The 11,781-nt window shown below is 44.1% G+C and overlaps 1 protein-coding gene across 1 annotated transcript; it reads left to right on the top strand.

Annotated features, from left to right (window-relative positions):
* The first annotated feature begins 272 nt into the window (after positions 1-272).
* Positions 273-11,607, top strand: LOC115777286 (ras-related protein Rab-11A). Its single transcript, XM_030725131.1, has 5 exons — positions 273-444; positions 4,036-4,231; positions 8,520-8,713; positions 10,294-10,374; positions 11,217-11,607. Exons 1-5 carry the CDS (start codon positions 405-407, stop codon positions 11,351-11,353), a joined length of 648 nt encoding a protein of 215 aa, XP_030580991.1. The 5' UTR covers positions 273-404; the 3' UTR covers positions 11,354-11,607.
* The last annotated feature ends 174 nt before the right edge of the window (positions 11,608-11,781 follow it).

Here is an 11,781-nt window from a genome sequence, read left to right as displayed (position 1 = left end):
ATAGAACCTTGTTTTCCACTTCTCGTACACAGCCATTCATTACGCAGCTGCGTAAAACACGGCGTTCTGGTGGGGTTTTCGCCAAATTTGGCGGTGTTCTAACTTAAACTTAAATTAAACGGCGATTTTTACATCATTTCTTCACCAAACACCACGCGCAAAGATGAATGGTGGTAACAGCGTTGGCCACGCTACAAAGATTCACCGCAGAAGTCTTTGGCAGTTAATATATTTGACCACTAGATGTCAGTATTATCCTATTCTCTGCTGTCAGGGAAGGCGAAGAAGAAACCACGGAAGTACGGCTTCCAAACACATTCCCGTTGGAAGAGTAAAATACTGCAGATTGACAGCTTTTCGTTCAAACAAATCAAATCTTGGACTGGCTGTTTCTCAAGAAGACGATGGGCACTAGAGACGATGAATACGATTATTTGTTCAAAGGTAAAACTGTAGTTTTGTCGTTAGAGGTTTAGCATTAGCCGCCAGGCTAAGCAGGCCAGCTGATCAGCTGTCGGCTAACAGCCGCGGCTCCGGCTGCTGCTCACCGAGCCTTCTGGAAGCTGGCCGCAGGCTGAACATCTCCAAAGAAATACCTCCTTCCCCGTAGGGCAAGCGTGAAAGCGCTCATTATTCAGCACGTTACGGAGGCTGCCTTTAAACACGCCCGCAGAGAAGTTAGCTGCAGCTAACTGCTGTTAGCACGGACACGCCTAACGTAACCTCAGCCCGGCCTCACACACACTCAGCTTTAACCTGCAGCACATGATGCTGCTGCGCCCAGTGTTCTCTCATTTTATTAAAAATGTCCGGAAGAAACAAACTGGCGCTGAAAGCATAAAGATTTGGTGAGCGGCTGAAGTGTCCGCAGCTGTGTGTGTTTGTCGCGCGTCGCGTTTAAGTCTCGTTCTGCTAAGTAAAGAGTCGGTATAGGTGTTTCCTCGGGACAGCAGAGAAATGCATCAAACCCACTAAAATAGGTCTAAAATATTAAAAAACAAAACAGCAGAACTGGACTCTTTCAAATTTTTACGCAGTAAACAATTATTCTCCATCTTTTCACGTGCCACGGCAGTGTTTTTGAAAACGTTTGGACACAACGTGAGTCTGCGTGTCCACCGGTTCAGGTGAGCTGCCAAAATTGGAGTAAGAGGTCCTTTATGGACACATGATGTGACCACACAAATCTCCAAATTCCTCTGGGCGTCCTTTTCTGCATTATGTGCTTTAAAAGTGTGTTTAACTCTGTGTATTTATGCCCCCACACACTCTGATAGGGCAGTACTGGGCAGTTACTCATTGGCTTAATAGGCAGCTCAGAACTAGCGGCAGATTTAAAATAGAAGGGTTCTCAGTAGAACGCATACCTTGGCCACCCCAAATTTTCTGTGTGCCCATACTGCGCAGCACAGATACCACCCCGTGCTGTCATACTCCGTCATTTCAGCATTCTGGATCATTAGATCATAAATCCTCCTTCAATCATCAACAAACTTTGCTGTATGACAGAACTGATGGTCATGATGCCCCTGATGCTTTTCAGAGGATTCTGGCCTTTCCTCATAAGCTTAGATCCAAATATGTGAATACTGTCCCTGTCTCACAGTGGTAAAGAAGCTTTTTAGAAATTCCTGGATCCAGATGATCCAGTGATCTGGGTCACCACTAAAATTGAATCAGTTATTCCTTGTACCACCTCCAACAACTCCAGAAATATTCATGGAAATCTGTTCATATTTTTTCCGAGTTATCCTGCTGACAGACAGACCAATGCAACTGAAAACATCACCTCCCTCCACCTGTTGGTGGGCGAGGTAACAGCCAGCAACCTATGAGAAGCACAACAAAGAACAGCAGATGTGGTAAAATTCTCCATGTAGACAGCACAAGAAACTGCAGCACAGTAAGCATTTGGGTTTGCGTTATTTTGCTGTGCTTTTAATTGCATTCTCAGTTGAAGCTGTCAAAATTATTAGCACAGTTCATACTTTATGTATTAATTTCAGTTTAAGTGTCATTTTTGCGCACGTCAGAACTGATATTGTGACTGCTGAGGAGTTTACTGCAACCAAATTCAACACAGTCAAGCTTTCTTCACCTTATCTGGCTCGACAGAACGTGAAGCCCCAATCGGAGATAACGGTGGTTATTAACTTTCTCTGTTAAGCCGGGCTCTCTGCTTCAGGATCTGTTTGCACTCACATGAAAATGGGCATTTTGCAGGGTCATGTGACTCTTCTGCACAAAATCATCCAAAAATTGGTGATTAAAAATCTATAAAGAACATACAAAATATAACAGACATAAAAATGCTGCAGAAAATGATTCATCTGCTGATTTATTGCACAGAGCAGTAAAACATTTAAATTTGAGTTCATTACTTTGTTACTGAACGCGTGCTCTGTGCTCCTGCTTATTTCTAAGGTGACAGCTGCACCTGTAGGGTCTTTACCTTAAAGTATAAACCACCTTGAGATGACTGTTGTGATTTGGTGCTATATATATAAAATTAAATCGAATTGAGAGTGCTGAAACTTTAAACTGGACACATTTAATGTGACTGTCCCATAGCCTACAGCAGGAGGTGTGAATTGTCAGCAGGTCAAAGTGAAATTAAATATCTGAAATATGTGCAAAGTGTTTTAGCAGCTGCAATTCCAGCAGAGTAAAAGGGACTGACAGATTAGAATCTGATGCTAAGACAACATTTATACATGTTCTACATCACTTAAGGAATACATGACGATGGGACGCACAGTTTGCACTTTATTTGTGATATTAGTGAGCCTGTCGACAACTTGCACATATTTATATGTAATTTTGGCCGTCAGATAATCTATAATGCACTTCAAACATGCTGTCGATAAAAGAATCAGTGAAACGTGGCCTTTCCAAACAATATTTGACCAAACTGGGAACATCACCTGCTCTTGACTAGGTTGTGTTTTCAGCATTAGTTACAACATTGATTCAAGCCAGATAAAAAGAGCCACTTTTGTGACACAGAAAACTGACTTTAAGCTTGACGTAGTTTGTTAAAGCCGTTAATCTTGCTTCACAGTACACCTCTCTGGTGTTCCGCGTAGCAGGCGTGATCTCTGCACTGACCCTTGTGTGCAGCATGGCCAGTGCCTCTGGGATTAAAGGCACAGCCAGGTCAGTCTCTACATGCTGTGCAGCATAGTGAGATGCAGCAGCTGTAAAAGAAGAGACATTCTGCATTAAAAAAAAAAAAACCCTGTGCAATGAACCTTTTCTTTTTACAGTTCTCTTTTATGGTGTAGTTCCTGTGGTTGGAACATCCCGAAAGGTGAAGACCACCATAAAGGTCCTGCAGTGGAAAACGTCCTCATAACATTCCAGAGACTTTCACAAAAACACTGTTGTTCTAAGGAGTTCTTCCAAAAGTTTCTAGTCCTTGGGGAAAGTTATTGAAGTAGAAACGTTTTTTTGAAAATGAATAAAAGTACATTTTAGTTTTTCCAGTTGTCAGAAGATGGATAGATTGTGAACCGATCATGCTGATGTTTTTTTCTCCCAAAACAAACAAACAAAACAGCTAATTTTGCTAGTTTGCTAGTTAAATTAGCTGCAAATGAAAATAGACTCTAGCCTGTGTCCAACACGAGGAAAGAAGAACAAGTTTGTAGAAAATATATATGATGTTAGGAGTAGGTAATATTGTAAAATATTGCATAAGGATAGGAAGGCCATGAATGAATTTCAGAAAAGTTGACAGTTGCAACTAAACATTTGCACATGGCAAAGGAGCTGCTTGATCTGTTGTCCTAATAGATATTGCCTTTGTACCTGATGAGGTAAATAGGACCAAAATGTTGTAATTTAATAGATGTTAGAGGTAAGCCAGATAGTGTGCAGGAGTTATATTTATCTGCTTCTTCTCAGTTCAAAAAACAAAATATCAAAGTGTTTTGTTGCAGCCCTGGGTTTTATTTTTATGTATATTACTGATGATTGTCTTATATTATCCAGAGAGATTGCATTACAGTGCATTGTCTCTATTTTGTGACTCAGTTGTCCTTATTGGTGATTCGGGTGTGGGAAAGAGTAACCTACTGTCCCGCTTCACTCGCAATGAGTTCAACCTGGAGAGCAAGAGCACCATTGGAGTCGAGTTTGCCACGCGCAGTATCCAGGTGGACGGCAAGACGGTGAAAGCCCAGATCTGGGACACAGCTGGCCAGGAGCGTTACCGAGCCATCACATCAGCGTGAGTATCATAACAGCAGACTGAAGGAGGAGGCTTCACATCTAGCTCTGTTGTTATACACTGCTCAAAAAAATAAAGGGAACACTCAAATAACACATCCTAGATCTGAATGAATGAAATATTCTCATTGAATACTTTGTTCTGTACAAAGTTGAATGTGCTGACAACAAAATCACACAAAATCATCAATGGAAATCAAATTTATTAACCAATGGAGGCCTGGATTTGGAGTCACACACAAAATTAAAGTGGAAAAACACACTACAGGCTGATCCAACTTTGATGTAATGTCCTTAAAACAAGTCAAAATGAGGCTCAGTATTGTGTGTGGCCTCCACGTGCCTGTATGACCTCCCTACAATGCCTGGGCATGCTCCTGATGGGGTGGCGGATGGTCTCCTGAGGGATCTCCTCCCAGACCTGGACTAAAGCATCCGCCAACTCCTGGACAGTCTGTGGTGCAACGTGACGTTGGTGGATGAAGCGAGACATGATGTCCCAGATGTGCTCAATTGGATTCAGGTCTGGGGAACGGGCGGGCCAGTCCATAGCTTCAATGCCTTCATCTTGCAGGAACTGCTGACACACTCCAGCCACATGAGGTCTACCATTGTCCTGCATTAGGAGGAACCCAGGGCCAACCGCACCAGCATATGGTCTCACAAGGGGTCTGAGGATCTCATCTCGGTACCTAATGGCAGTCATGCTACCTCTGGCGAGCACATGGAGGGCTGTGCGGCCCTCCAGAGAAATGCCACCCCACACCATTACTGACCCACTGCCAAACCGGTCATGCTGAAGGATGTTGCAGGCAACAGATCGCTCTCCATGGCGTCTCCAGACTCTGTCATGTCTGTCACATGTACTCAGTGTGAACCTGCTTTCATCTGTGAAGAGCACAGGGTGCCAGTGGTGAATTTGCCAATCCTGGTGTTCTCTGGCAAATGCCAAGCATCCTGCACGGCGTTGGGCTGTGAGCACAACCCCCATCTGTGGACGTCGGGCCCTCATACCATCCTCATGGAGTCGGTTTCTAACAGTTTGTGCAGACACATGCACATTTGTGGCCTGCTGGAGGTCATTTTGCAGGGCTCTGGCAGTGCTCCTCCTGTTCCACCTTGCACAAAGGTGGAGGTAGCGGTCCTGCTGCTGGGTTGTTGCCCTCCTACGGCCTCCTCCACGTCTCCTGGTGTACTGGCCTGTCTCCTGGTAGCGCCTCCAGCCTCTGGACACTACGCTGACAGACACAGCAAACCTTCTTGCCACAACTGGCATTGATGTGCCATCCTGGATGAGCTGCACTACCTGAGCCACTTGTGTGGGTTGTAGAGTCTGTCTCATGCTACCACGAGTGTGAAAGGACCACCAACATTCAAAAGTGACCAAAACATCAGCCAGAAAGCATAGGTACTGAGAAGTGGTCTGTGGTCCCCACCTGCAGAACCACTCCTTTATTGAGTGTTTCTTGCCAATTGCCAATAATTTCCACCTGTTGTCTATTCCATTTGCACAACAGCATGTGAAATTGATTGTCAATCAATGTTGCTTCCTAAGTGGACAGTTTGATTTCACAGAAGTTTGATTTACTTGGGAGTTATATTGTGTTGTTTAAGTGTTCCCTTTATTTTTTTGAGCAGTGTATATCAGTTGATATACTGCTCCTCTTGGGCGAGGTGTTACGGGCATGTCCTACCAGGAGGACGCCCCGGGGTAGACCCAGGACACGCTGGAGAGATTATATCTCTTGGCATGCCCTGGGAATGCCTTCGGGTCCCTCTGGATAAGCTGGTGAAGTTGGCTGGGGAGAGAAAAGCCTGGCCTTCTCTGCTTAGGCTGCTTCCCCCGCGACCTGGCCCGGATAAGCCGAAGAAAATGAATGGACGGATACTGCTCCAAAAAAAATAACACTAATCAGAGTTTAGCATCAAGTCAGTTAAACTTCTGGAAGATTGATCTGGTCAGTTAAGTAGCAGAGAGGGTTATTAATCAGTTTCAACTCTTTTGGTGTTAATGACATTAACAACAGGTGTACTAGAGGGGCAACAATGAGACAACATATATGCATGTAGGGGCCATAAAACTACTGAGTTAAATTCTGGGTTGCTGCAATGAAATCTGGGTAAAATGGACTAACCTGCCACATAATTTTTTCCGTTTAAAGTCAGCTCTCTGTAGGTTGATCATTTTCATTTCCATCAAATAATGTGGCATCCTTTCATTCCTCACACATTACCCAGTCCATATCAGTATAAACATAGCACAAAAAGTAAGGACATTTGTGTTTGTGATTATTTCTTTGTTGTAACAGTGCTTCTTGGCAATAAATCTTGGAAAGCCTGTTGTTTGGAGCTTCTGGTACTCCGGGTGCCGACATTAAACTTGTCATCATTGGAGGCAATCTCAATGCAAATAGATATGCAAACAGTGGCAATCCCATAACTCCACAGTCTGCAAACTTGCCCAGTTTCTGAACTCTGTCCTTCAACACAAGACAACACTCACCCCCCACAGAATGGAGACTACCTCTGAAGAATTTGGTAAATGGACTGGTTCTTATAGAACACGTTCATACTCTACATGAGTACTCAGATGGATTTATATAGCATGTCTCTTTCACCCATTCACACTATCATATTTTACAGCTAAGTGCTTTCTATCTAACATTCACACACAATCAACTTGGGGTTTAGTATCTTGCTCAAGGATACTTTGGATGTAGACTGGGGCAGCCAGGGATCAAACCAACAACCTTCCAATAACCTCCTCTACCTCCTGAGCTACAGCCACCCCTTTCTTTGAGAGTGGAGAGGATGGGATGGGCTGCCTGCAGTCCTAACCTTAACACCACTGAACACTTGTGGGATCATTCAGGCTCTGCTGTTCATGCCAGTGTGACCAAAACAATCACACTGACTGACTTGCGACAAATGCTGGATGAAGAATGGGATGCCGTCCCACAGCAGTGTGTGACCGAGCTGGTGACCAGCACGAGGAGGAGGTGGCTGTGTATGGTTCTTCCACATGCTGCTGAGGCCCCTGTTTGTTACATGAATAAATTGTTAAATTGCCAGTATGTCTTGTTTCTTCAGACTTCAATCATCCAATCCAATGAATGACACCAAACTACAGTCAATAGCAGAAAAAGCTGTTTGGCAAGTTTGTCATTGGTGCAGCCCACATACTCAACTCTGCTGCTCAACCCATAAATCCCTTTATAAATGTGGCTCCATTTAAGGGGAAAGAAACAAGCTTTCTGATGGTGTAAGATTTATTGCCAAGAAAGCATTGTTGCAACAAAGAAATAATTGACCAAACACACATTTTCTTTATTTTTGTGCTTCAGTTTTGATAGCAAGCATAATTTTTTTTTTTCTCTTGGTAAAAGTTTATCTTTGTCTCATCAGTCCATAAAATTTCCCAGAATTTCTGAGGCTGGTCTCTGTACTTCTTGGCAAATTCCAGCCTGGCCTTCTTGTTCTTCTTGCTAATAGTATTTTTGTTCATGAAGTCTTCTGCAAACAATAGATTGTGATACCTTCACTCCTGCCCTCTGGAGGTCATTGCTGATGTCACTAACAGTTGTTTTAGGGTCTTTCTTTACAGCAGTTACAATGTTTGTGTTATCAGCTGCTGCTGTTTTCTTTGATCTAGCTGTTCCACATGTGTTACTTAGTACACCAGTGACGACTTCCTTCTTCAGGATGTTTTAAACGGTTGTATTGGCGATGGCTAATGTTTGTGCAATGTCTCAGATTGATTTTACGTCTTCTCTCAGCTTCATTATTTGAATAATGAGTGTAACAGGACACACCTGGGAAACAAAGCACACCTGCCATCACATGTTCCAATACTTTTGCTCACAGGAAAAATGGGTGGGTTCAGGCAAAAGGCGCCATCTTCTGAACTGTTTGTCAGATCCAGATGGAAATACCTGAAAATAAAAGACTTGTTTACATGATGTTTCCTTGAAAATAATTGTATTTCATCTCAAAAACCAAATAAATAAGTTTAGCTGAACAAAAAAATCTCACAGTCTGATGGGGAGTGTAGTTGGTCTTTTATGGACAGACACAGATAAAGAAAACCAGTGTGCTGTAACTCCATGACCTTTTGATTATTGAAGAATCATGATCATAGCTAATGTTTGACTGAACAATCAGCCCTGAGACTACAGCCCTACAAAATACCCCCCATTAATCACCTTTATGCACACTTTTAGATTTGTTTGTTGTAACGGTGTGATAACGAGTGTTCTGATGTGATTCTCATGCGCGTGGCTCTGCTGCAGGTACTACCGTGGAGCTGTGGGTGCTCTCCTTGTCTATGACATTGCCAAGCATTTAACTTATGAGAATGTGGAGCGCTGGCTGAAGGAGCTGAGGGACCACGCTGACAGCAACATCGTCATCATGCTGGTGGGCAACAAGAGCGATCTGCGCCATCTCAGGGCTGTCCCCACTGATGAGGCCCGGGCTTTTGCTGGTGAGCCATCCTGTTCTGTTGCCTTATGGAATATAGATCTTTGAGTGTCCCAAAATTAAACAGAAATGGGACTGCAGAATGTGAATGATGTCATGCTAAAAATACCATAAATGGCAATTCTGTAGTGTGAAACCTTACAAAAATGATAAATACACTGCTCAAAAAAATAAAGAAACATGTTGAAAACACATCAAATCTCAATGGGAAAAAAAACATGCTCATTTGGACTGGGTAATGTGTTAGGAATGAAGTGTATTCAAAGAATGCCAAAAATCAAAGTGAAAAAAAAATTATGCAGCAGGCTAGTCCATTCTGCTGAAATCTCATTGTAGCAACTCAAAATGGTACTCAGTAGTTCTTTTGGCACCCACATGCTTGTATGCATACCTGACAACATCAGGGCTCCTAATGAGACGACGGATGGTGTCCTGGGGGATCTCCTCCCAGATCTGGACCAGGGCATCACTGAGCTCCTGGACAGTCTGAGGTGCAACCTGGTGGCATCGGATGGAGGGAAACGTAACGTCCCAGAGGTGTTGTGTTGGATTTAGGTCAGGCGAGCGTTATCCAAAGCACACTCTCTGCTGAATCACTTGTAAATTTTATTCATAGTGTTTACTCAGTGTGTTTTTAGGGATTTGACCTAAGCTACTAATTTAGGTCTTAGCTGAGTCACAAACAGCATGGCTTCTTCTCCTGCCCCTCCCACACCTTCCCGCTCTGTGTGTACTTGTAACAAATGTAGCCTGTTTGTTTGGAGGCCAGGCTCAGTGAATTGGAGACTTGGCTCCGCCCCTTGTAGCTAGCCAGGTCCCTGTAGTCTGTGCGGACCAAGGTAGCTTAGCCGCCGTTAGCTCTCCTCCAGCAGATCCCGAGCAGCCGGGAAATCAGGCTGGCTGCATGACTGTGAGGAGGAAGTATAGTCCTAAATAGAAGTCCCAGGTACACCAACAACCCATTCATAACTGTTTTAACCCACTCGAACCAGGAGGGACCCCCCCCCCACCACCACCACCACCACCACCACCACCCAAAAAAAAAAAAAAAAAAAAAATGTGACTGCCCAGGGTTGAGACCAGGACGCACAGTTGCAGTTTTACACGCCTCTCTGCAGCTTCTCTCCTCCCATCATCCCCTCAAAACTCCGTCCCCATAGAGACAGTGTCTTGATGCTATACTCAGATTAAAAAGTTTTCTTTTCCTTTTTTTGGCCACAGCGGCTTTTATCAGCAGCGTTGGGAGACAGGAAATGGGGGAAAGATACAGGGGAAGACATGCGTGCAAATTGGCGACAGGCCGGGACTCGAACCCGTGCCGCGGCATATGCATGTGGTCGCCGGCTTCACCACTAAGCCACCTGGGTGCCCCTCTTTACCTTTTTTTGAGCAGTGTATTAGAACTATGAGTTAAAGGATGTTGATTAATGCATTGTTTGCTGTTGTGTAACACCGTGAAGCAATTCTGTGTAACTGTGGGTGGTGCAAGTTTCACATTCAGATATCTCTGTGTAATGGTCAGACTGATTCATTATTTGTGGAATGCTACATATTAAAAAAGTGATTGTCCACTTTGTCCTGCAGAGAAGAATGGTTTATCTTTTCTGGAGACATCGGCTTTGGACTCCACCAACGTAGAGACAGCCTTCCAGACCATCCTGACAGGTCTGTAATGTGTGTGTGTGTGTGTGTGTGTACACCTTCTACACCTTTCACATGGTCATAGCTGCCATCTCAAGGCAGAAAATCCCCTTTAACTAACAGGCTCTGATGGCCTTTATAGCACTGACAAATAGAATACTGAACAGTTGAGTTGCTCTTGTTAACAGGTGTCTTTAAAAAGAAAAAAGGGCTCTGTGCCATAAAGAATAAGATGCATAGACAATATTTGTTATGTAATGCTGTGTGTGATGACCAGGATGTAGGGTGGCTGTGGCTCATCTGCTAATCAGAAGGTTTGGGGTTTGATCCCTGGCTGCTCCAGTCTGCATGCCAAAGTATCCTTGGGCAAAATACTGATCCCTGAGTCGCTCTCTGATGCATTCGTCAGAATGTGAAGGTGTGTGAATGTTAGATAGAACACACTTCAGTATAGAAAGAAGTGCGTGTATGAATGTGTGTGAATGGGCAATGAGAGGTGTTGTATAAAGCAAAGTAGAGGAACAAAGCGCTCTATAAAAACCAGTTCATAGGACATGGTCTACATTCTGGTCACAGTACAATAATGTGTGGAACACATTGAATGGACCAAACATTTAAATGTTGATTTGAGACCAGCTGTTATGAAAGCTGTTTTTAAAATAAAAAGGTATGTTCCAGTGATAGAGGTTGTAGTAATGACTTGCATGATGAGAAATGTCTGCCATCATTTAACAGTCTGTCATGCTTTAGTCAGCTGGCACCCACATGGAGAAATGACACTCCCTCCACAAGAGACACTTTTTTGTTATACGTCTGTCATCTGTAAACATTAAATATTGCTTCTTGTCTCCTTCTCCTCCCATCAGAGATTTACCGTATTGTCTCCCAGAAGCAGATGTCAGAGCGCCAGGAGAGCGACATGTCCCCCAGCAACAACGTGGTCAACATCCAGGTGCAGCCCACTGAGAACAAACCAAAGATGCAGTGCTGTCAGAACATCTAGCCCGGCCTCAGATCTGCTACTCCCCCTCCTTTCCCCCTTTTCTCCCCCTCCTTTCCTCCGTCGATCCCCCTCAACCCCAGCTCACGACACCTTTAAGCCCGCCCTCAGATAATAGACTGCCTCGGCATACTGTTCGGTGTGTGAGGGATGAGGCACAGCTTTGAAGCTGTGACCCAATCTCTGCACCTACCTCTACCTGCTAAACCCCTTCCTTTCCTTCCCCAGGTAAATATTATCCCAATTTAGGATAAAGTCACTATTTGGAGTGCACACCCTGCCCCCCCCCCCCCCCCCCCCCCCCCCCCAAAAAAAAAAAAAAAAAAAACAGAGCCCCATTGTCTTTAGGCTACTGCAGGACAGAAAGCAGCAGGCATTTCATATCACATTAGATTTCATTACTGTAGATGCGCTGACATGTCACAATAATG

Source organism: Archocentrus centrarchus, unplaced genomic scaffold (assembly GCF_007364275.1).
Source record: "Archocentrus centrarchus isolate MPI-CPG fArcCen1 unplaced genomic scaffold, fArcCen1 scaffold_48_ctg1, whole genome shotgun sequence".
In the NCBI taxonomy this organism is placed as follows: domain Eukaryota; kingdom Metazoa; phylum Chordata; class Actinopteri; order Cichliformes; family Cichlidae; genus Archocentrus; species Archocentrus centrarchus.
Note: the sequence above shows the minus strand (reverse complement) of the source record. Positions and strands in the feature narration are given on the sequence as shown.